We start from the raw sequence: 26,772 nt of genomic DNA on the forward strand, positions 1-26,772 counted from the left end.
CTAATTAACCTACCGATATGATTTTGGACTTATTCAACTAGACAAAATCTTACTTGATGTTTGTCAAATAATGCAAGTTATATACAGTTTTCATAGGTCTAATGTACAAAGGGGGCAACTAGAAATTAATGTACAGATATGTCCTCTTGCATCTTTGCTGCGTATGCAGCAAATCACGCAACTCATGGCGCGAGGCGTGCACCTGAGAGCAGATATGCGCACTGCGTTTGTACCCGCGACTCCATAGGATTGCATGGTGCGATCGCAGTGCGTACCATAGCGTGCCGTAGCTTACGCTTCTGTGGGGAACCGCATGGCGCGATGCATGCGCACGTTTGTTACGCGATCAGCAAGGATGTAAGAGGACATATTTGATTTTATAGCAAAATTGAATTGCAATAACAAAATGTTATACCTGTCCATCCAAGCCTCATAGCTAGAGCCGCCCACGGAGATCTGCTCCATTCTACAAAACACCTGACACCGCAATGGAATGCATTATAGTGACCTGGATATAATACTTACATGAATCTGGCCTTAAAACCATTGGTATCGGCGGATATGGTTAAATCATGGTTATGCCTTGATTTTAATCCCCACAATTATTCAAATAATCAATACAGAACCTTTTTGTCTTGAGCGTTGTGCATTAGGAGAATGGATACACTCACACTTTCAGATGTTTAAACAAAATAGTGTAATCATTCTTCTCTGTAGCCCAAATGTAGAAAATAATATGCTTCAAAAGAGTATATCGACAACATAAGCAACGTAGTAAACAAACCAGCAAGGAAATTGTAACAAATAATTATGTACACATGAATGTACATTGAACAAGGCAGGCAGAACAGAACAGACTTTGACCTAAGCATTCCTATGCCTTTCCTAAGCCTGTGAGAAAACTGGGACAGTGCATTTGGGAGCTTATTTTCCAGGGAATTATAATGCATTTAGGCCCTGATAGCAATTCTGTAAATGTACAGAATGTTTTCTTTTATTCAAATTAAATATTGATTTTAATGTATATATTTATTAGTCATAGTATTTTAGTAGTGTCCTAGTTAAAATGAAGTGTATGAAAAAATAGTTTAATATGAAAAATGTTTAATATTGAAGTATGTGAGCAAACAATTTATCTATTCAAAAAGATCTATTTTCCTAAATAGTAGTTAGTGATTTGCCAGAGAAAGAGCATCCATTAGTTTGGATTATGCCTAAAAAAAGAAAGAAAATATCTAGATAATTAATTTTAATAATAATAAATATGGTATATTTTCTAAGGCTCTATATTTCAAGGCCTTTCGTTGAGACAATGTAAACCATTAAGTCTAAAAAGTTAAATAAAAGTATATAAATATCTATTGAACCAGACTGTCTTATGCTGCGTACACACGGTACAATTAAACAGGACGATATGAACGATAACAATATTATTATATCGTTATCGTTCATATCGTCCTGTTTCTGGCCCCCTCAAATGACCAAACGATGGTCGATGCACGGGCACGAATGGTCGATATAGATATCGACCATCGCCCATGCATGCACGCCAACATGGTCGATATCAACCATGTTAGCCTGTCGTTATAGTAGTTGGGGGGTTGCTGCATGTGCTGGATGTTCGATCCAGCACATGACACAGACAATGATCGTTAAGTCGCTCCGTGTGTACGGAGCTTTAGAGACACTATTATAAAAATGTGCTTTTAACATTACACTTTAAAAATCACTAAACCTGCGTTGATCTATAATTATGTAGTTGGGAACTTTACTTTTCTCTGCACATTTTTCTTTTTGTCATTTTCCATACCATATAATATACAGTATCACTCACAAAACACATTTTAAACTCTCAATTTTATTTTTGGTAGTATAAAAAGAATATAAAGATAGGAATAAACAAGAACGAAAGTTATCAAGTACAGCAATAAAATAAGGTGTTATATAAAGTTGTAGTTAGGTAATTATTAATTGTTAAATTGTAACACTTTGTAAATTAAGATGATCTTACCTAGTTGTAGAGTCAAGGATAAGATAGCTAATTGCACTACCCACGACAAAAAGTGCATTTTTTTCCAAAAAAACCCAAAGAGTGTAATAGTTAAAAAAGCTTTTTCCCAATAAAGTCTGTCAAAGGTAAGACAATAATAAACTTGTGAGTTTGCTGCGTCTTCATAGAAAACTCCAATATCCACCACAGCTCTTCTCAGTTGTCCTACAGTGGGAAAAGCAAGTTGATTTTTAATGTAAGGGGGAAAACAACACAACAGCTGCTAAAGCTCAATGGAATAAACCATTCTCTCCTGCTTTCACCCTCCAGCTCTAATAAGCAACGCAACCTAAAGCCGATTAACCCATTCATGCATGAAGACTTAGCAACACATCCCTAGGCACAACATGGCAAGTGTATAAACCTGAAAATTACATTCCACCTTAGATATTAATACAGTAAAATTATGCAATATCTGTGTAAATTACTCATTATTTGTTAGATAAGATTTATGTTAGGTTGTGGAATATTTGCTTTTATTAGTCCTATATGTTGCAGACAGGTCAAATTAAAAGAATTTAAGACTGATGTGGATTTTGTTTTATAATTATATGGCGATTTGAGCATTACCTAGAAGCATCTCTCTAACACACACTCATTTCCTCTAACAAATTTGTATTGCTGATATATAAGGCACATTAAGAAGTTGGGACCAATGAGAGCATAAACAAGTCTACCATCTTCTTTCATTGATAAATACAATGTGCTCAAATGGTACTTTCTGCCCTCCCTTTTCTGCTCCCAGAGAACCTTGGTAGGTGCTTGTCCAGACCGCCTGAAATACAACCCTGCACTAAGTTTATATACAAGCCACATGAAGGGCCACATTGAATTACACATATTCTATATTAAAGTTTCCACTTATCTGTAGCAACTGAATAATCAGATATTTGTAATTCTTCACCAGTTTTGCTATAATTTTTGGATTTTTTTATGTTTTTAAGAACTGGAATCCATAAATCCAGATAAAACTAACTCTAAGGGGTATATTTACTAAGAATCGAGTTTGGTTGAGATGACAATCTCGGGTGTTTTAGGCATGTTTTTCATCTCGCAAATTTACTAAAGGCAAATTCGGGTTTGTTTGTGAGAGAGTTCATTCATCTCACTCTTAAAACTCGGGCGAGTTTGCAAACTAGCGGTCAGGACTGATGCTGCGGCTGGGGGGCCCGGTGAAAGGGCTCCCCTGGCTGTGGCATCAGTCCCCTGCTGGGTCCAGGGCTGGTTTTAAATATAGGGGTACCCCTACACAATTTTTTTCCCCCTATAATTAAAACCAGCCCTGTTCCTGCTGCCTGGTGCTGGTACCTAATTTATGGACGAACCCTATTCATTTTGTTCCCCATAATTTTAGGTACCAGGACAGGCTGGCAAGTCCGGGGCTGGTTGGTGTTTTTTACAGGTACAACACAAGCAGCCAGGACATATCTCACTGATATGTGCAGGCTGATAGCTCGGGTGAGATTTGCAGTGAGAAAACACTGCAATCTTGGGTCAGTAATCACATCTTCACTTGTAACTCGGGAGAGAAATTTCGATTTGCTTCACCATCGGAAAACTCACTTTCAGCTAAACTCGCTTCTTAGTAAATCTCCAAAACTAAAAAAACAAACAAACCCGAGTTTACAAAGTTTAGGCGATGCAAATTGAGATAAAAAAAAAAAATCGACCTATCTCAATTCTTAGTAAATTTACCCCTAAGTGTATTTTCTGCTGACACAAAGCAAATATTCAGACCATGTCAACATTCTGGTGACCACATTGTGGAGCAGATGTACTAAGCCTTGGCGAGATATAAGTGTCAACCAATCAGCTCCTGTCATTATTCGAACAAACCATTGTACATATGAGGTGGTTGTCACAATCCTGCATTCCAACCCTCCAGATACACTAATCTGAGAATTGCCGCCCGTGACTTCTACAGGTTACCTCAGAACGTGTTGTTAAATAAACCTGGTAACTGCCACCAGCAGAAGAAAACTGTAATGCTAAAGCATAAGGTGAGCTTCTGCTCTCACCTGCCTACACAATTGTCAATACTTAGAAAAACAGGTAACATGATTCGTATGAGGCCTTGGGTCATAAAAACACAGATCCAGAACTAGAATGAATGTTTAATTCAAGAATATCTTCAAAGCTTATTTAAAAAAAGTTACAAAGAATATAATAATGTTAAAAGGAATCACACAGTTTATTTACAATTTCCAGACTAAAATAAAGTAAGAAATAGGATAAACAAACCAATCAGTTGGATTGAATGGTTTTGGGATGAGGCCATCCCAATGACGAATTCTGGAACATCTGTATCCGTCGATAGCCTCATGCAGAATGAACAACAAACTAGGGTTGAATTACCTACTTATGCCTGCTTCCAGGCACTCCCCTCAACCCCCCTCTCTGGGTTGATTTTAACCCTTGTCAGCTCAGAGTGTATTGTCCAGCTGGCTGAAGCTTCGGGGTCTCCCAGCCACTTGAGCAGGGGTTCTTTTATTATACCTTCAGCTCCTTGTGAAGTTTGGGAACCTCGGAGTAAGACAATAAACGTGCCCACTGATTAGGTGAGGGAATATACACATCTTTAGACTGAATGTCTCTCGGTATAAACAACCATTCTTTGATCTCTGACCTTACACAGAACACAGGGCTCTTAATGACTGTTTATCATGGCCTGGCCAGATGACCTGTAATTTCCATGTACATTTTTCTTGCTCATCTTCAAAGGAGGACTAATCCAGAGGAGCTTTGTCATCTGTCCACATACAATGTATGCTACACACCAATTTACAAGGGAACGTTGCATGTTTCTACTAGCACTACTAATTATGTGCAGTTATGCTCATGCTGATGCGAAATCAGCTTTTCCACTACAGTGGTAGTAACCATTGTACCTATGAGCGGGTGGTGGTAACCACTATACCTATGAGGTAGTGGTAACCATTGTACCAATTAGGTGGTGATAACCATTGTACCTATGAGGTGGTGGTAACCATTGTACCTATGAGGTGGTGGTAACCATTGTATCTATTAGGTGATGGTAACCATTGTACCTATGAGCTGGTGGTGGTAACCACTATACCTGTGAGGTAGTGGTAACCATTGTACCAATTAGGTAGTGGTAACCATTATACTTATGAGGTGGTGGTAACCATTGTACCTATGAGGTGGTGGTAACCATTGTATCTATTAGGTGATGGTAACCATTGTACCTATGAGGTGGTGGTAACCATTGTACCAATTAGGTGGTGGTAACCATTGTACCTATGAGGTGGTGGTAATTATTGTACCTATGAGGTGGTGGTAACCATTGTACCTATGAGGTGGTGGTAACCATTGTACATATGAGGTGGTGGTGGCTCTGCTGTTATTTCACACTATTTCTGATAAACTTGGACACTGTGGATTATATATTCCAAACTGTATTACACAAATGTGTGTTGTTTTTGTTTTCTTTACATTATAATCAAACCACAGTGGGAGAGAAGACTACCATAAAGACTTAAGGGTGGTTTTTATCATTCTATATCAAGCACCATTGTCTATGATTGATATTTTTTGTATACATATGTTATGTTGGCGTGAAGGTGTGGCTTCTCTTTCTCTTATTGTGCATAAGCAGCATGAGGTGCACACCTGGAGATAACTTTGAATTATTCAAACAGCCTGTAAAGTGACAATTTGGAGCTGACTGGTTGATACTTTATCTCTCTTATCAATTCCGATTTAACCTCTATATCACAAAGTTGCTATTTAGCATTGCATATGCACATGAAATAATCGCTTTCCAGACTTGAGTGTGGTTCCAAAGCACAAAAGTTATTATTCACATAAAAGCAGATAGTTACACGCCTTGATCTATAATACAATTAGTGCAAAGGTTATACAATATACAAGGTACAGTCAATATATACGCATGCGCTCTGGATCCAGATTTCCCGGCATCAACTATGAAACCTCCGTCAACAGAAAAAAGAAAGATGACTAACTACCAGATCCAGGGTGCTTGCATATAAACCCTTGCAGAGATAGGCAATACAATAGAACAAGTTGGCATAATCCCATTGGTTCTTCTTCCTGGTTCTTCTGTTATGATACAGTTCATAGGTCCGTTTGTATTGCAATAGTTCAGCCAACAACAGCTCTTTGTGTCCGTTTTCCCGCCGAAGAACAAGTCTAAACTGGCTAATAAACATTACATTACAGAGTACATTTCAATTCCTATCTCTCTATGATCCATAATTCGCAGATGCATTTTGCGATCTCCTTGCCGATGGAACCGGAAATCTGCAAATAAACAGTGGTTTAGAATAGCACCAAACATGGTCTGTTTATCATGTACTAAACCCTAGATATCAAAATACCTGCATTTCACAATAGATTTGATAACATATAAAACCTTTAATATGAATCTTAATGCTAGGGAACCTTTTTGTATAAGTATGCAATGTGTCAGTGTGGGGATATTAAGAAAAGACGCTAGTATGCGTTGTGCGTCTACGTGTTTGTGGAGTACACCATGGTACGTGCTTTGCGGGGTTGTCCATATTATATGTAGTAATAAATGTATGTATTAATATAATGAGGACTTTTAACCTGGGGCAGTGGCAGACGCATGATGCTAATAATCATAACAGCGTTGTACACGGGGTATCGTACAGTCGCTACTATGCGTGTTGTGATTTATGTGTAGAGCACTTTGCTAAACAGCGCAACTGTGTGCTGTGCATCTTGTATATTATATGTATGACTTAATGTGCGTATGGGATATGGTCGGACTTTAAACAATATAAGGTATGTGACGCAGTCAGATTCGGGGGTCCCTCTCCTGGGTAGGGGACTCCTTCCTTACACACACAGCAGCCAGGAAACAGTACGCCAGACTGGATTCGAGTACAAGCTGGTCAGCGCCAGTCTTTATTGTGCAAAACAGAAACAACATAAGAAACCATAAACATAAAACCTAGCCCTGGCCGGGCTCTAACTTTACAGGTGGTTCCCTCACTACCAGAACCTGGCAGGGCCTAATGCCCTCACCAGCAACAAAGGCACAGCACAACACTCACAGTTAGGTTTTCAAGTGTCTCTGAGCAAACTCCCTGCCTGTTCTCCCAGGTGAGACACTCAGCCCTAAACACACTAGGCTTATATTGGCCACTCTCAGGTGGAAACCCTAACAAGCCTGTTACCAGGCTAAGAGAACCAAAACCTGGAGTGGCCGTGGGTGGAGCCCTCCCTCTCCTCTCACCCACAACCCCCAGGTACCAAACCGGCTTTTCAAAAAGCCGAGACTCAAGCCTGCTACACTGCAGACTTTCTCCTGGGGGTTTAAAACACATAAGACAGGAATCTGGGACAAATGTACCTGCCACAGACCACTTTACCAGTGATCCTATCACAGGTAGCAATATAGTTGCACTATGGTAATAATAACATATGAGCATAGCAAATAATAGTTTCATGCTGACGATGCAAGATGGCGCCGTCTGGGGCAACATAAAATGGCATCGTGCAGATTCTAATTTACAATTTAGGTCTCAGCCAATCATCAGGCTTCGACAGTCCACCGTTTGATAGCAAACAATACGCTATCACACTCTGGTCTTAAATTTATTTTTAGTCTTACACTATGACATATTATTTAATGTTATATTATGGGATGGCACAAGGTGGTTCTTAAACCATCAATAATGTGTCTCTGGGAGGGACATACAACTACCCTTATACGCACACCGCGGATCTTGGGAGATCATGGAAAAGATGTGGGGAGGCACCTAACCTATAAAGAAAGTCTTGTAGGGGATAGGGACTTACATTATTTAAGGTGTTTAAAATAACATTTCATAATACATTTCATGCATGGCTAAATCTATACATCAGCTGATGGTACATTCTAGTTCAGGGTTGTAATGCAGTTCTTCATTTACCTCAGTATTCATATTATTACTACTGACCACTATCATAATTTCATTCCTTCGATTAACTTTAGCATTACATTTTCCACATTTCAACACAGCAGGAACACACCTGACACATAAGCCAATTACTAAGATGACAACCAATATGAGGATCAGGAGTTTACCTATACTAGCAATCATTTCCTGGACCCACTCTCCTAAACTGGAGAACCATTTCACTGGGTTCAACCAAGAAACCCATTCTTCTACCTTTTCCTCTCCTTCAGCCACTGGAGCATTATGGTTCTACCGAAATTCCCATTTTAACTGCAGATTTTCATCCATCTTCCAGTCTAACACCTCCTTGGGGTCACTATTATCGTTTGTGATGTAGGTGCAACACTTTACACTAAATTGGGTGGCCAAAGTTACACCATACCCTCCAGTGATAGCTGTTAAATAATTTAACACTAGTCTATGTTGCACAAGTTCTTTCTTATAAGCTTGCAACTCCCTACCTGTATACCTAAACATGTCATCATACATCTCGGTGATATTATCTATTAATTTAGCAAGATCTTGAATATATCTGAAATTTAGAGCGATCCTGGTGGGATCCAATGCTACCAAAACTTGAAAGCCAGTTGTTTCACTAATCAATTGTGTGGCTTTATGTACATCACCTGTGTCATGTTTCTCTTGTCACGGTGTTCATACTGTGTGTGAAGATATGGTGATGGTGTATTTTTATGAATACCAAGCATTTCACCATGTGTAAGGGTCATAACTTCTGGAACTACTCTTAGCAGGTAACACAAACCTTCAGAACTCGGAGAGAGCCACTTATATGCCTTTCTACCACATATAAAATATACATCATTGGGGAGAACATAAGGGATAGTAATCATCATTAACCCACACATTTCGCTAGCAAGTGGTCCTATTTCCGGTTCTCCCATTTGACTCATGCAAGTTTCTGGTTGTAATATCTTGGCACAATATCCTTCTGGTACCCTACCAACCATTTCTTTGGTGGAACTTAGTGTCTATTTATAACGGAAGTGTCCTCCACCTAGTCTAATTGTGCATAAAAGTTCAAGATTTATAGGTTTATTATCAGCTCTTAATGAGAAGGTCATCGTCTGGTTATTCCTCGTCACCTCCCAACTTCCTGGTTTATTGAAGTTGGTGATGTTCAAACATAAAAGTGATCTATCTACTTGGTACTTGTGGAGTTTAAAATGAGGTGGTTTGGACTTAAGACATTTTCCATCCAGTGCATCCCCTCTTTGCGATTCTAAAACCTCAGAGACATTCAATGGGAATGGGACTAACCCTAGGCCCCTGTCCTTGAGGCACATGAGAACATACCCAACAGTCAGTTTGGTTTAAAACTTTGCCCACCATGGCATGATAATCCTCTAAAGAGTTATACTTAGGTTGGCACCATTGGATGCATCTCTCATCGACTAGGGACCCACAAGACTCACACAAACAATAATCCTCAGATGATAGACCTTCACACTGTCTCCGAGTTTCCAAAATAACAGATCTCTTAACAATTACTGTACTGGGTTTGGTCAGATACTCCCCCGATTGGTTTAGCACTCCTTCTCCCAACTCCACTCCATCAATATTACTATCAGCACTCCTCTCCGTCATCTGTCCTCCATCACAGAAACCAGATATCCCAAAACAACCCAGGATGATGAAAACTCTGGGAGAAAACACAAAGATAACCACAGCAGGACACTCTATTGCTGAAAACAACAATCTACAAATTTCTTTAGCTCAGGTATCTCACTGTAACCTTTAGCCCTCCCGGAACAGACTCGCAAATTGACAGGTCTACGTTATCTGCCTCGACTCCGCCTTGTCTCCACCGGTTGGTTGACCTTCTTACAGTGAGTGGAATGAACCCAGGTATCTGTCTCTGCCACATTCAAGGAAGTTGTACTCGTCAGCAACACTTGATATGGACCTTCCCACCGATCTGTCAAACAACCTGAACGCAAGAAATTCCTGATCATAACAAATTCTCCCGGTTCAACATCATGACAGTTTGTTTCTGGCATATCATGTGACAATTTCAGTTTCTGCTTTTGCTGCTTCAACTGTTTACTCATTGTTATAAGATACCTTACAGTAACCTCGTTGTTACCTTTTGTGACCATCGGGCTTGCGACAAGACCCTTGTGGTAGGGTCTCATTGCCACAGAGAGCTTTCAGTTCAAACAGAGCCGAAAGCTCTCCCACTGACATTACTTGTGATTTCAGTGGGGCCGCCCCCAGATGGTAGGCATTCTCATTGGAATGCCTCCGTCTTGGCAGCCACCCCCCTGGCCCGCCCACCGAAGGGGGTGTGCTGTCACTCAACATCGACAGCATGCCCCCTTTGGTGCGAGACCCGGAGTGACGGCTTGCCCATCGCTATCCAGGTCTCGTGCATGCGCACGATGGAGCCGGCTCCGTCGTGCGCATGCGCTCTGGGCCACCATCGACCCGGTTGCAAGTGCTCAGTGCTTGCAACCGGGTCTGAAACAGGCCCAGTATTTCAAAGGAGTACAGATTGAGGGGGGTCTAGGAGTTGTCCTGATACTATGAAGGACCACTGGTAGTGCTTCTGTCCACCCCAGTCCAGTTTCTGCCATGATCTTACTTAATTTATTTTAAATAGTACCGTTCATCCTCTCCACTTTGGCTCTGGCTAGCGGTCGGTAAGGGGTGTGAAGTCTACTTTTAATACTCATCAACTTACACATGTTCTGGAAGACATCACCTGTGAAATGAGTACCCCCTATCACTTTCAATAATTCTAGGGATACTGTATCTGCATACAAACTCCTGAACAATCTTTTTAGCAGTGAACGCAGCAGTATTAGTGGTAGCTGGGTATGCCTCTACCAAATTAGAAAACACACCTGTACAATCTAATACATATTTGAGATTCCTGCTGGGTGGAAATTGGATTAAATCAATTTGTATTACCTGAAAAGGTCCGTCTGTCAGAGGGATGTGAGAGGGCTCGGTTGGTATTGTTTTTCCAACGTTCTTCCTCAAGCATGTCAAACAGGACATTGCCCTCTTTTCGGCTTGGGAAGAAAAACCTGGAGCACACCAATACACCCTGACCAACTTGCATATACCCTGCTTTCCCAGGTGAGTCAGACCGTGCGCTGCCTCGGCCAAGCTCGGGTAGTATGCCTTGGGTGCCACCGGCTTGTCCATCTCTCCAGAGTCCAGAGGACTCTTGCCCTCATCCCTTAGATCTCCAGGCTGCCTTTTCCTGAATGGAACACAAATTTTGCATCTCAATTAATTACTGCATATCAATTGTTTGGAAAACCATCATCATTTGATTAATTGGTGTGTTTACTCTTAACCCTGCTGCCCATTTGGCAGCTTTGTCTGCCCTGTTATTGCCCAGTGACACCGGAACATCTTCACATGTATGGGCTTTACACTTAATGACGGCTACTGCTTTAGGCATTTGGATAGCTGTCAATAGGCCTTTTATATGTTTTGAGTGTGCGACTGGTGTACCTGCTGCTGTCATAAAATTACTTAGATGCCATAGAGCACCAAAATCATGTACTACCCCGAAGGCGTACCTAGAGTCAGTGTAGATATTAGCAGATTTGCCTTTTTGCAAATTCACATGCTCTCCTTAGTGCCACCAGCTCCGCCACACGGGCCAAGTGAGGTGGACAAAGGGGTTTGGCTTCTATGATGTCTTCATCATTTTACAACAGCATAACCTCTCCAGTACATAACTCTCCAGTGTCAGTTTGTCTATGACAACTCCCATCCGTGTAAAATGTCACATCTACATTTTCTAAAGGTGTATCACGTATGTCAGGTCTTGCAGTAAAGGTCTGATTTAAATATTCCATACAATCATGTACATCAGTATACCTGCAGAACTCACCTTTCGCCAGCGACTCACCTCTCTCCACCCTTTGTGCATCCTGAGGCACATATGGTAAATACGTTGCTGGGTTTAACGTTCTGCACCATTTGATGGTGATGTTTGCAGGTGCTATTAGAGCTAGTTCCCATTTTGTGAACCTAGCTGAGGAGACATGTCTGGTTTGGGCCAAATTCAGCAAAACAGATACAGCATGAGGTGTATAAACAATCATATCATGGCCTAATACTGCATCCTCACTCTTACTGACCAATACGGCAGTTGCTGCTACACTTCTTAAACACATTGGGAGTGATCTTGCCACAGTGTCCAATTGTGCACTGTAGTATGCTACGGGCCTACTGGCATCACCATGTTTTTGTGTGAGGACACCTGCTGCGCAACTGTAAGCTTCCGTACATTACAAATCAAATGGTTTTTCAGAATCAGGTATTCCCAATGCAGGTGCTCTTGTCAGACTATCTTTAAGATTAAGGAAAGCCTGCTCTGTTTTCTCTGTGTGTACGACATGATCGGGCTTTGAGGAAGAGACTAAGGGCCTGATTCAGACCCACTCGCGAGCGGCTGTCCGCTCGCAAGTGGGTCGATGTTATGCACTGAGCATGCGCACGACGGAGGGAGCTCCGTCGTGCGCATGTGCCAGACGCGACGAGCGAAGGAAAGTCCTTCGCTCGTTGTGTCCGATCAAAGGGGGCGTGCTGTCAATGTTGATTGACAGCACGCCCCCTTTGGTGGGCGTGCCGGGGGCGTGCCTCCCTGACGGGGGCGTTCCCACGGGAACGCCTCCCATCAGAAGCCGGCCCACTGACATCACTAGTGATGTCAGTGGGAGTGATTTTGGCTCTGATAGAGCCAAAATCACTCCGGAGCTTGCGGTTGAAAACCTCAACCGCAGGCTCCGGCTCGCAAATTCGATGGTCGCAATGGTCTCGACCATCGCGGCCATCACAAAGCACGCTCGTATAGCCTGTGGGTGGTGACCCACAGCTATACGAGCGTCCAGGAGGACGCTCCATGAAAATGGAGCCCGGCCCTCATTCAGAGCGTGCGCTCTGCTCAGAGCGTACAGCTCTGAATGAGGGCCTAAGTCCTGTAATGGTAAAGCCAAAATAGAAAAACCTGGGATCCACATTCTGCAGTATCCACACATTCCCAAGAAGGTACGGATTTGCTGTTGGTTCTGCAGCAGTGTCATGGTATGTATGGCCTGGATTCTCTCAGTAGTCAGATGTCGTAATCCCTGCATTAGACAGTGTCCTAAATATTTAAACCTGGACTAGCATGGCTGTAGTTTGTCCTTAGCAACCTTGTGTCCTGTTTGCAAGAGATGAAGCAATAAAAGTTTAGTATCATTTAAACATGACATAAATGAATCAGAACACAACAATAAATTGTCTACATATTGTATTAGAATGGATCCATTTGCAAGTTGAAAAGATTGTAAACAGTCGTGTAAGGCCTGGGAGAAGATACTGGGGCTGTCTATAAAGCCCTGGGGAAATCGTGTCCATGTGTATTGTACCCCCCTGTATGTAAATGCAAATAGGTACTGACATTCAGGATGAAGAGGGACAGAGAAGAAGGCAGAACAGAGGTCAATGACAGTAAACTGGGTTGCATTTGGTGGGATCTGCATTAGAATGACAGCTGGATTCGTCACTACGGGGAATTGGCTCTCTACTTCCTTATTAACCCCTCTAAGGTCCAGTACCAGCCTATAACCCCTCCCACCACTCTTCTTTACAGGAAAGATGGGACTGTTGGCTACACTTGCTGTATAGACTAAAATTCCCTGTTGTAATAACCGCTCAATTATGGGATAAACCACTATCTCTACCTCCTGTTTTAACGGGTACTGTGGAATTTTTGGAGCTTGCCTACCACCATTTAGATTTACCATTACGGGAGCTACATTTGCCATCAATCCAATGTAATGTCCATCTTTGGTCCAAAGTAAACTTGGTGTTTGAGATAACATCTGCGCTACCTGAGATGGATTCTTATCTGAAACAGTAGAGTGAAACATTAACCTTTGGGGAGTGTCCAATATGTCCCTCACCTCGTGCACAACTCTCTCTGGGATATCTAAAAATATACCATTAGGGGTACAATAAATGACACATCCCATTTTACATAACAAATCCCTTCCCAGTAGGTTAGTAGGGGCCGCTGCTGCCAGGAGAAAGGAATGCCTGGTATGCAATGGACCGATAGTAACCTCTGCAGATTTGTTTATAGGATAATATTGTACTTTACCTGTTACACCCATTGCTGTTACTGTTTTGCTGGTCACCTGCAAATTAGATGGAGATTTTATCACTGATCTGGTCGCCCCTGTGTCTACAGGAAAAGAATGTTTATTACCAGCTACATCAACTATCATTACAGGTTCTTCTCTAATATCCCCAGTTAACCTGACTGGCTGTAGACTACAGGTGTTACCTGACCCCTAGAGCTGACTATCTTCCAGCAAAGCATTTACTGCTGTGACTTGAGCAGGTGATGGCTGGAATTGTCCTGACTGCTGTGGGTATCTCGGTGTTCCCTGGTTTGACATTTCCCACTTTCTCGCCTTATAAAACTTACTTATGTGGCCCTCCTTGTTACATCTAAAACACCTTTGTGGTTGATGTGTTGTGAGAGGTTGTTGTTGTGTGGGTTGGGGAATGAGGAAAGATTGTGGTTGTGTATAGGGATAAGGGTTTGGAGGTTGTGTGGGATGAGTGTATTGTGGCTGAGTGTGATAAGAGTGCTGCAGTGTTATTTGCATTCCTTCCAGAGCTTGGATACTAACAGCCATTAGTTTCTCGCTCTGCATTTCTCTCTTCCTAAGGATGTTTTTATCATGTTCAATTGCAGATTCCCTGAGTGTGTCTACCATAACTCCCCTCCAACCAGGAACTGAGGTCTGAACCCTGGCCTTTAGAGTGTCTTTAAGACCATCCATAAGCACTGTGATTGTCATTTCCCTGTGATGGGTATTGTCTTTTATATCTTCTATGCCTGTGTATTGGGTAATAGTCGGCAGCGCTCTAGTAAAATAATCTGCTGCAGACTCACTCTCTTTCTGCTTAATTGTGAGGATTTTACTCCAGTTAACAATTAATGGGAAAAATACAGCCAATTGGGCAACAATATGGGTTATATTGTCTTGATTACCTTCATCAGTTATGGGACTATCTTCATCCAATACACAGGCCGTGACAAACTTTTTCACGTTGGTATTGTGTGGAAGACATGCCCGTAATACCACTCACCAATATTTATTGGTTGGCTCATGAGCATTACCCAAATCCTTTACAAATCTCTGACACTTTGCTAGTTCTTTCCTAGGGTCGGGGAAATCTATCATTATGGAATGTAGTTCTGCTCTTGTCCATGGACAATGCATCCCTTGTGGCCACTACACCATGTGCGTCCGGATTCCCATTGGGAACAGTTATTGTCCGGACGGGATGGATGCCTGCCACACTGCTACCTTTGACCTTACTACCTGTTTGAGGGTTCAGCCTATTGCTACTACGTATGGTATTAGTGATCTCCCTTACTGTTACAGTGGGTGTCAATACTTCCTGCACCGGTGGGGCTACCTCCATTTCTGGTACTAGTGGGGCAGCTACCTGTGCTTGCTGTGGTGGTACATTTAACATTTGTGCAACATGGGAAAGAGCGGACATCACAACAGGTTCATCATCTGCATCATAAACATGTTCCTTATAGTTACTTAGAAGAGGGTACAAGTTACTTTTTTATGATTTTTGAGATTGACTGTACCTTCACCCCCATCCGCATAGGTCAGTGGTGGTGCGCGTGCGCTACTAACATTACCTTCTGCAAAGCTACCTTGCTGTGAATGCATGCTATGTTGCGATGCGCACGCAATGCTAGTTTGCATCGCATGCACACAGCTATGCCACATGTTCCCCTGGCGTTGCCATAACTTCAAGCAATCAATAAATTTTACCCTTTTCTTCAGAGACTTCACTAAACATATACTGTCTCTGAGATTGTTCAGAACCTCCGAATCAAAGCTACTTCCTACTTTGAGTTTACTCCCGCTGGTAGTATCTAGAAGTTCCAATAACTCCTAACCTTGCCAGCAATTTCACTCCCACGACAACCCACTTCACAATCACGGTTTATATAACCATGCAGTTCGATCGCATTGCCCAAAGAACCTAACTGATCAATGGACTTTGCGATTAATGGGTGCCGGACCAAGAAACCCCTTAGTTTCTCGTTAATCTAAACCACAATGTACCTGCTTTGTACACTGGCCCAGTAGTTTGTACTGCCCCGTCAGGCACCTACCGAGTTTATACTGAGGTTTAACAGGCAGTAACCTTCACTATTTAATAGCCTTTACAATCACACGTTTCAATTTACATACACCTTTTCTGCACAGAAAATAAAACCTTTTCCCTTAATATGGCAGTACAATACAGAGGTTTAACAAGCAATCACACTATGCAGATAATGACCATTTGAACACGTGGCAGCAGTACAGGAAATATGCGTACACTATTGTGCGACTTCCCCTTTTAACATGAAACTTTATCAACAAAGGAAAACAAACTTTTTCCTTCCTTGTCCCTGGATTCTAATCAGCGCTACTTGAACTCACACAATAACGGATAGCGGTCTCTCAGCATAAAGTGGTAGCAGGTTTTCGAAGGCAATGCGTTCTTTCCTGCATATGGCGCCTCCACCCTTTGCTGAGGGATAGATAACTGTGTGTTACCGTGTGAGTGGTAGCGTGATTTCACTCGATGAGCCCCCAACTATCAATTCCTATTTAATCTCTATATCATAAAGTCGCTATTTAGCATTGCGTATGCACATGAAATAATCGCTTTCCAGACTTTGAGTGTGGTTCCAAAGCACAAAAGTTATTATTCACATAAAAGCAGATAGTTACACGCCTTGATCTATAATACAATTAGCGCAAAGGTTATACAATATACAAGGTACAGTCAAAACATACTCATGCACTCTGGATCCAGATTTCCCGACATCAACTATGAAACCTCCGTCAACAGAAAAAAGAAAGATGATTAACTACCAGATCCAGGGTGCTTGCATATAAACCCTTGCAGAGATAGGCAATACAATAGAACAAGTTGGCATAATCCCATTGGTTCTTCTTCCTGGTTCTTCTGTTACGATACAGTTCATAGGTCAGTTTGTATTGCATTAGTACAGCCTCCAACAGCTCTTTGTGTCCATTTTCCCGCTGAAGAACAAGTCTAAACTGGCTAATAAACATTACATTACAGAGTACATTTCAATGCCTATCTATCTATGATCCATAATTCACAGACGCATGTTGTGATCTCCTTGCCGATGGAACCGGAAACCTGCAAATAAGCTGTGGTGTAGAATAGCACCAAACACGGTCTGTTTATCATGTACTAAACCCTAGATATCAAAATACCTGCATTTCACAATAGATTTGATAACATATAAAACCTTTAATATGAACCTTAATGCTAGGGAACCTTTTTGTATAAGTATGCAGTGTGTCAGTGTGGGGATATTAAGAAAAGACGCTAGTATGCGTTGTGCATCTACGTGTTTGGGGAGTACACCATGGTACGTGCTTTGTGGGGTTGTTCATATTATATGTAGTAATAAATGTACGTATTAGTATAATGAGGACTTTTAACCTGGGGCAGTGGCAGACGCACGACACTAATAATCATAACAGCGTCGTACACGGGGCATCGTACAGTCGCTACTATGCGTGTTGTGTTTTATGTGTAGAGTGCTTTGCTAAACTGCACAACTGTGCTCTATGCATCTTGTATATTATATGTATGATTTAATGTGCGTATGGGGTATGGTGGGACTTTAAACAATATGCGGTAGCAATGTAGTCGCACAATGCTAATAATAGCATATGAGCATCGCACACAATGGTTTCAGGCTGACGACGCAAGATGGCGTCGTCAGGGGCAACATAAAATGGCATTGTGCAGATTCTAATTTTACAATTTAGGTCTCAGCCAATCATCCGGCTTCGACACTCTCCCCTATATCTTTCCCCAAGGCTTAGTACATCTCCCCTGTAAATATAATAAAAAGGATGAATGTGAGTATAAAACACAGGTAAAGTGAATCCTATCGAACAGAGGAGCTCATTCAGACCCGTTCGCTAATTGCGGCCGCTCGCTCCCAGCGTATTTAAATTTTGCAAAGTGACGTCAAGGCAGCCGCTCGCTTGGCAAGGCATAAGTCTTGGCGAGCGATCACTTTGGCAATGTAGACGCCCATTAGCGTGTCTTTACACGCCCATTAGCGCACGTCATCTCCAGGAAGTGTCTTAAAACTAGAGGTGTGCACCAGCCACTTTTCGTGTTTTGGTTTTGGATCTGGATCTTTCTTCGTGTTTTGGATCTGGATTGGTTTTGCCAAAACCACCCTTTCGTGTTTTGGGTTCTGGGTTTTGTATCTGAATTTTTTTGAAAAAAAGCATAAAAACAGCTAAAATCACAGAATTTGTGGGTTTTTCTGCTCCTATGCTATTATTAACCTCAATAACCTTAATTTCTACTCATTTCCAGTGTATTCTGAACACCTCACACCTCACAAGTGTTTTTATGTACAAAAGGTTGCACCGAGGTAGCTGGATGACTATGCTAAGCGACACGAGTGGGCGGCACAAACACGTGGCCCATCTAGGAGTGACACTGCAGTGGCAGACAGGATGGCAGTTTGAAAAACTATGCCCCAAACAGTACATAATGCAAAGAAAAAAAAGAGGTGCAAGATGGAATTGTCCTTGGCCCTCCCACCCACCCTTATGTTGTATAAACAGGACATGCACACTTTAACAAACCAATCATTTCAGCGCCAGGGTCTGCCGCATGACTGTGGCTGAAATGATTGGTTCGTTTGGGCCCCCACAAAATAAGCTGGCAATTGATCTGTCCCTGCACAAACTGGCTCTACGGAGGCAAGATGTCATCCTCATCCTCCTCATTCACCGATTCCTCACCCTCTTCAGTGTTGTGTACATCCTCATCCTCACAGAGTATTAATTTGTCCCGCTGGAATCCACCACCACAGGTCCCTCTGTACGTTCTGGAGGCTGGTCTCCCTGGAAGAGTTGATAATTAATTTTTGTGAACATCATCTTCTCCACCTTTTGTGGAAGCAACCTCCTACGCCTTTTGCTGACAAGGTTCCCGGCTGCACTAAACACTCTTTCGGAGTGCACACTGGAGGGAGGGCAACTCAGGTAAAATAAAGCCAGTTTGTACAGGGGCCTCTAAATTGCCTCTTTTTCCTGCCAGTACATGTACGGACTGTCTGACATGCCTACTTGGATGCTGTCACCGATGTAATCCTTTAACAGACAGACGCACGCTTGTCGCTGCTGCTTTGAGGATGCAGGTGCGGCTACAGCCCACACAATTCACAAAGACAGAAAAAAAAAGAAGAATTTTTTTATTGTTTGTGGAGTGCACTTTGAGGGTTACACCACCCTTTAACAGACAGACGCACGCTTGTCGCTGCTGCTTTAAGGATGCAGGTGCGGCTACAGCCCACACATTTCACAAAGAGAAAAAAAAAGAAGAATTTTTTTATTGTTTGTGGAGCGCACTTTGAGGGTTACACCACCCTTTAACAGAAAGACGCACGCTTGTCGCTGCTGCTTTAAGGATGCAGGTGCGGTTACAGCCCACACATTTCACAAAGACAGAAAAAAAAGAATTTTTTTATTGTTTGTGGAGCACACTTTGAGGGTTACACCACCCTTTAACAGACAGACGCACACTTGTCGCTGCTGCTTTAAGGATGCAGGTGCGGCTACAGCCCACACATTTCACAAAGAGAAAAAAAAAGAAGAATTTTTTTATTGTTTGTGGAGCGCACTTTGAGGGTTACACAACCCTTTAACAGACAGACGCACGCTTGTCGCTGCTGCTTTAAGGATGCAGGTGCGGCTACAGGCCACACGTTTCACAAAGACAGAAAAAAAAGAAGAATTTTTTTATTGTTTGTGGAGCGCACTTTGAAGGTTACACCACCCTTTAACAGACAGACGCACGCTTGTCGCTGCTGCTTTAAGGATGCAGGTGCGGCTACAGCCCACACATTTCACAAAGAGAAAAAAAAAGAAGAATTTTTTTATTGTTTGTGGAGTGCACTTTGAGGGTTACACCACCCTTTAACAGACAGACGCACACTTGTTGCTGCTGCTTTAAGGATGCAGGTGCGGCTACAGCCCACACATTTCACAAAGACAGAAAAAAAAAGAAGAATTTTTTTATTGTTTGTGGAGTGCACTTTGAGGGTTACACCACCCTTTAACAGACAGACGCACACTTGTCGCTGCTGCTTTAAGGATGCAGGTGCGGCTACAGCCCACACATTTCACAAAGACAGAAAAAAAAAGAATTTTTTTATTGTTTGTGGAGTGCACTTTGAGGGTTACACCACCCTTTAACAGACAGATGCACACTTGTCGCTGCTGCTTTAAGGATGCAGGTGTGGCTACAGCCCACACATTTCACAAAGACAGAAAAAAAAAGAATTTTTTTATTGTTTGTGGAGTGCACTTTGAGGGTTACACCACCCTTTAACAGACAGACGCACACTTGTTGCTGCTGCTTTAAGGATGCAGGTGCGGCTACAGCCCACACATTTCACAAAGACAGAAAAAAAAAGAAGAATTTTTTTATTGTTTGTGGAGCGCACTTTGGGGGTTACTCAACCCTTTAACAGACAGACGCACGCTTGTCGCTGCTGCTTTAAGGATGCAGGTGCGGCTACAGCCCACACATTTCACAAAGACAGAAAAAAAAGAAGAATTTTTTTATTGTTTGTGGAGCGCACTTTGAGGGTTACACCACCCTTTAACAGACAGACGCACGCTTGTCGCTGCTGCTTTAAGGATGCAGGTGGAATCTAGACGGGATTTGGAACCGGGGACACACTACCTCCATCAATTGTCTAAATCCCACTGCACTAATGGCGGATACCGGACGCACGTCTAACACCAACATAGCAGTCAAGGCCTCAGTTATACGTTTTGCTTCAGGATGACTGCTGTCGTACTTCATCCTCCTCGCTAGGGACTGTTGGAGGGTCAATTGTTTAGTAAAAGTAGTGGTGTTCCTACTATCTCTCTGGGATGATGAACAACTCCCAGTAGCAGCAACAGCACTAGGAGGAAGTGGTTCTTGATCTTTCCCTATTTTATTTTTATCGGAGAAAGTTTGGTCCTCCATTTATGTTATATTGATATATACGTGCGGCTAATGCGCACACAAACACAGAAAATATTTTTTTATTTTTGCTGGAGAGTAGTGCACTTTGTGGGTTACACCACCCTTTAAGAAATGAGCCTGCCGCCTCTTTACTTATGGGACACAGGCGCATGCTTGGCGCTGCTCCTTTGTTGATGCACATGCAGCCACAGTGCACACAATTCACAAACACAGAAAATATTTTTTTATTTTGTTTGGAGTGTACTTTGGGGGTTACAGCACCCTTTAATGGACAAGCCAGCCGGCCTTTTATTTATGGGACACAGGCGCACGCTTGGCACTACTTTGTTGATGCACATGCGGCTACTGCGCACACAATTCACAAACACAAAAAAATATATTTTTTTATTTTGTTTGGAGTGCCCTTTGGGGGTTACTGCACCCTTTAGCGGTCAATCCAGCTGGCCCTTTATTTATGGGACACAGGCGCACGCTTGCCACTACTTTGTTGATGCACGTGCGGCTACTGCGCACACAATTCACAAACACAAAAAAATATATTTTTTTATTTTGTTTGGAGTGCCCTTTGGCACTCTTGTTGCCATAGTGAGAGGTGTTGCTGTTAAAAAATTCCCCGGAAACCTTCACCATCATTCATATGGTCCACATAAATAAATAAATAGATAAAGAACAAGGATTATGGATTTTTAAAATACATTCTTAAGTAGAAATGGGGGCACAAAATAAGGTGCAAATATGAACATTCCTTTATGCAAACATATAAAATATATATAATATATATATTAAAAACATTAATAAAAAATTAATGGATTAATTAAAATGAAAAAATTAGTTAAAAAGCTGCCTATTAAATGAACCACTTCAACTCAAAATCTTTGTTCAATCCATCAGGAACTAATGTTTTCAAATTAAAAATCCATCTCATTTCATTCTTCGCAAGATTAGTCTCAACATCCCTATCTTTCCATGTTGATTTAATGTGTTGTATCCCCATGAAATTCACAATATTCCTTGGAGAGCAGTTATGCAACTTCTTAAAATGCTACGATAGGGAATGTGTTTCCATTCCTTTTTTAATATTGCGTACATGTTCCTCCATGCGTGTTTTTAAGGCCCTTGAAGTGCGTCCAACATAATGTAATCCACATACACATTCCACCAAATAAATAACGTTGGTGGTATGGCACGTGATAAAATTCGTAATTTTAAAAGTTTTACCTTTAACAGTGAACTCTGTAATTTTTTAGCAAGATTTAGGGACATTAATACACATACTACAGGTACCACAGCGATGAAACCCCTTGGTGCGTACTGGGTTATTGGTTGAAAAATCAAGTGCACTTCGGACCAATTTACTCTTTAAATTGTCCACTCTACGGTAAATAAAACATTGTTTCTCTGGAAGTTCATCTTTTAAAATCGGGTCTTTTTCAAAATGTGCCAATGGCGTTTAAAAACTCGTTCCATTTCTTTGTAATGACTTCCATATTTCGTAATGAACGACCATTCACTATTTTTATTTCGGTGTACGTCCATCTTTGGTTTTAAAAAAAGGTTTCTATCCATATTTTTCACCACCTGTTTTGTCAGTTCGATTTGACCTTTTGCATATCCTCTTGCTAAAAAATTATTCTCCATCTCATCCATTTGTTCCTCACACACCTTCAGGTTACTGCAATTTCTTTTGACCCGAATGAACTGGCTTTTAGGTACCCCTTTAAGCCATCTATCAAGATGTTCACTATCACGATTGATAAAACTGTTAGTATCTGTTGGTTTTTTAAAACATTTGGTTTGAAGACAATTATTCTCTATATACAAGCTCAGATCCAAAAAATTACATGGAAATTTATCCACATTAAAAGTGAATTTTAAATTCAATCCATTGGAATTCAGATCCACACAGAAACTTTCCAAATCTTCAAGTGTACCCCTCCAAAAAAAGAGCAAGAGGATCTGAATCTTGCTCAAAAATTCACCAACGTTATTTATTTGGTGGAATGTGTATGTGGATTACATTATGTTGGACGCACTTCAAGGGCCTTAAAAACATGCATGGGGGAACATGTACGCAATATTAAAAAAGGAATGGAAACACATTCCCTATCGGAGCATTTTAGGTTGCATAACTGCTCTCCAAGGAATATTGTGAATTTCATGGGGATACAACACATTAAATCAACATGGAAAGATAGGGATGTTGAGACTAATCTTGCGAAGAATGAAATGAGATGGATTTTTAATTTGAAAACATTAGTTCCTGATGGATTGAACAAAGATTTTGAGTTGAAGTGGTTCATTTAATAGGCAGCTTTTTAATTAATTTTTTCGTTTTAATTAATCCATTAATTTTTTATTAATGTTTTTAATATATATATTATATATATTTTATATGTTTGCATAAAGGAATGTTCATATTCGCACCTTATTGTGTGCCCCCATTTCTACTTAAGAATGTATTTTAAAAATCCATAATCCTTGTTCTTTATCTATTTATTTATTTATTTATGTGGACCATATGAATGATGGTGAAGGTTTCCGGGGGATTTTTTAACAGCAACACCTCTCACTATGGCAACAAGAATGACAACTTCTGTTTTTTCTCCTCCAAACCGGATGTTGACATAAAGACAGCCCCATGAGTAATATGGAGGAGACTATGTAAAGGAGAGAAAGATCGGAGGCATCCCACAGAGGGGGACCTAGGAGGAGAACAAGGGGAAGTGAAAAGGAATGAGATATATAGAAAGAAGGAAAGAAGAAAAAAGAAAGAAAAAAAAAAAAACATTTTTTTTTTTTTTGTATGTGTACTTTAGATGGGAGCCGTGAACCGGAAGTCACGGGATGCGTCACTTCCGGTTTTGTCATTTTTGGATCCAGGAGGAACTAATTTACTTCCTGGGTTAGGGGTATATAAGAGAGGTATGGACAGAGACTCTGCATCCTTCTGAAGAAGAGCCAGGAGGGCTCGAAACGTGTTAAGGACGGCAGAGTCAATTTACTGAGGAGAAGCACCCTGGACCCCCAGTACCAGTTATCGTTGGTTAGTCACTGCTTGACTTGGTCCGGACGGTCAGCATTGCACCCACAACGCAGTTATACATCTTGGATCTGGTACGCAGGGCTTATGGGCCCCTCTTTTTAAAGACATTATTATACCATGCCCAATAGGCATTTGTTTGGCTTTATTTAGCCTTTTTAAGATTGATTTATATGTTTGTGTGTTTTAATAAATTCACCTGATCTTTTCAATATTACACTATTGTGCTTATCTCTCTTTTTACATATTGGGAACTCCCTGGTACATCGTCCCAAGAGAGAACAGGATAGGAAAGTAGCCTATTCATTTTTCATTTTTCGTATTTATTGGCTTAGTTTAGCGCCACACGGTGGTCACACATGTTATTACTATTGTCACTTATTTTTGTTTAGGGGTTTAAGGTACCCTATTGTCTCCACTGTTGGCAGCTTTACTTTTGATGCGCTGAGGTGTTGTATTAAACAAATTTTGATCAACTACACTACACTACACAGCCCAGCCAGCCCTAACTCCCACCCTCCCTCTTCACTGTCCACAGCCGAGTGAGAAAATGGCGCCGACGCAGGTACCTTATATAGGATCCAAAACCCGCGAGACCCGGAAGGCAGGATGATGACGTTTTGCCTCGATTTCAGATCCGAGTCAGGCAGGAAAAGTCGAGCCTGACTCGGATCGGCCTCGGATCGGGGGGGCTCGGGGGGTTTGGATTTCAGAAATCCGAACCCGCTCATCCCTACTTAAAACATTGGTACATCGAGGACCATCGGAAGCGATCGCAGTGCTTGTGGTTGACTCTACCATCACCCGCAAGCACTGCGAGCAGTTCAGGCTAAAAAACAACCAAGCGACGTGTTTAATGACGCTACTTTGCATCCACTCCCCCGTTCACAAGCACCTCCCCTGTTACCTCCCACAAATGGCACATTCTGTCACTCAAATTAGCGGGCAGTCTGTAGACTACGAGCGCACGATTCCAGATTGCTAAGACTGGCTTGCGCATGCGCATTGCGAATTATACTCATGCGCATACGGGCGACTATCGGTCAGTGCGGGCAGCCACAGCTTAGCAAGCAGGTCTGAATCAGGTCCAGAGACTCCACTTTGCACAGTGACACCCACAACCCCACAGAGAAACGACCCACCACCATCATGCAGAAAGGGCCTCTTAGTGTCTCCAAATCATGTTCAGCACAATGAGACAATTGCCAGTCCTAACCCATTTGAGTCCTACAGTACCAACACTGTAGTATCCCACAGGCTGGAAGGTGTTTGGTTTATGCTCTCAGCAAAGCCCTATCAACACATTAGAACGACAGCTTGCATTCTCCCACCAAGATTTTATCAAGGGAGACAGCTGTGGCATGTATAGAAAAGGAGACTCCCCAATCAAATAGCGCTATGATAATATGTCCTGCAAGAAAAGAAGTACAAAAGAAGACCAGTACCTTGCAAATAATCAATTTATTATAAACTACTCTCTTCCTATCGCCTCTAAAACTGACTGTATTTCTTCTAAAGCTGGATACACACTATACGATGTCATGATCCAGCGATGCAGAGAAAGATGTAATAATATATTGCGCGTGCCATTCACACTGCACGATCCAGCTCATCACAGTGTGATGTGACATTATATGCTGCATCCAATAGCGCCACCTTGTTTATTATATCGTCCCATCTGCCGTGCAGGACAGCAGATGGGACGATGTAATGAATGACAGTCAGGAACTATGGATCGGGCATATATACTAGAGCATATATTGTTCCGATCTGCAACGGAACAATATATTGTACAATACATTGAGCCTGTACACTGCTTTACAGAGGAATAAAAATGACGGTTAATATATATTCTTTAGATCTCTTACTTATCTTTATATACAATATTTGGCTTGCTTAGGATGACATCTTTATTTCTTCATCTAAATTTAGAATGTGCCAATGTTTTTTTAATAATGGATGCATCCACTTTCATGTTGTTATTTAACTATGTGATTAATATAACATCCTTTATCTTTATTAACTTGTTTAGTAGCGAAGGAAGTCTTTTCTCTCCAGATGCCGCCCCTAGACAGAGCTGTCTCTGCTTCTGACTTTGTACTTTCTTTCCAGAAACTAATTCTTAATCAATAAACTTTGAGTCTCAAACATTGTGGTGTTGACACGCTTTCTTCTTAGGGGTAAATCTACTAAAGTGAGAGTTTTTAGAATTGGAGCTGTTGCCCATAGCAACCAATCAGATTCTGGCTATTATCTTCTAGAAGGTGCTAGTTAATTGTTGAGTAGAATCTCAAAATCTCCACTTCTAAAAACTCTCACAATATACCCCTTAGTCTCAAACCCTGCCCCTCTGAATATTCCTAAACCATTTTGGGTAGCTAGATGCTAAAATTAAATTATTGCAGTTGACTGGTATGTTATGGGTTTTGTTATTCTCAATTTAAATTTATAGATCCAAAAAATCTACTTAAACTTTACTAGTATATGAAGATTCCATTGATTTGAATTAATATTCAACAGGAAGTTACCCAATTCCTCATTTTTATTCCCATATGAAGAAAATATAACCTATAAATTATTGTTTTACTCACATTTATTTATATAGCACTAGCATATTCCACCACACT

The 26,772-nt window shown here is 41.5% G+C and overlaps 1 protein-coding gene across 1 annotated transcript in view; it reads right to left on the bottom strand.

Annotated features, from left to right (window-relative positions):
• The window catches only part of NRN1L (neuritin 1 like), a 137,289-nt gene extending 135,075 nt beyond the window's left edge, over positions 1 to 2,214 (bottom strand). Inside the window, exon 1 of the mRNA XM_088471939.1 lies at positions 2,012 to 2,214. Within this exon, the coding sequence (XP_088328065.1) occupies positions 2,012 to 2,069 (58 nt within the window). The 5' untranslated portion in view covers positions 2,070 to 2,214. The remainder of the gene's footprint in view (positions 1 to 2,011) is intronic.
• Between the last annotated feature and the right edge of the window lie 24,558 nt (positions 2,215 to 26,772).

This window comes from Taudactylus pleione, unplaced genomic scaffold (assembly GCF_031769625.1).
Source record: "Taudactylus pleione unplaced genomic scaffold, aTauple2 ptg000117l, whole genome shotgun sequence".
Classification (NCBI taxonomy): Eukaryota; Metazoa; Chordata; class Amphibia; order Anura; family Myobatrachidae; genus Taudactylus; species Taudactylus pleione.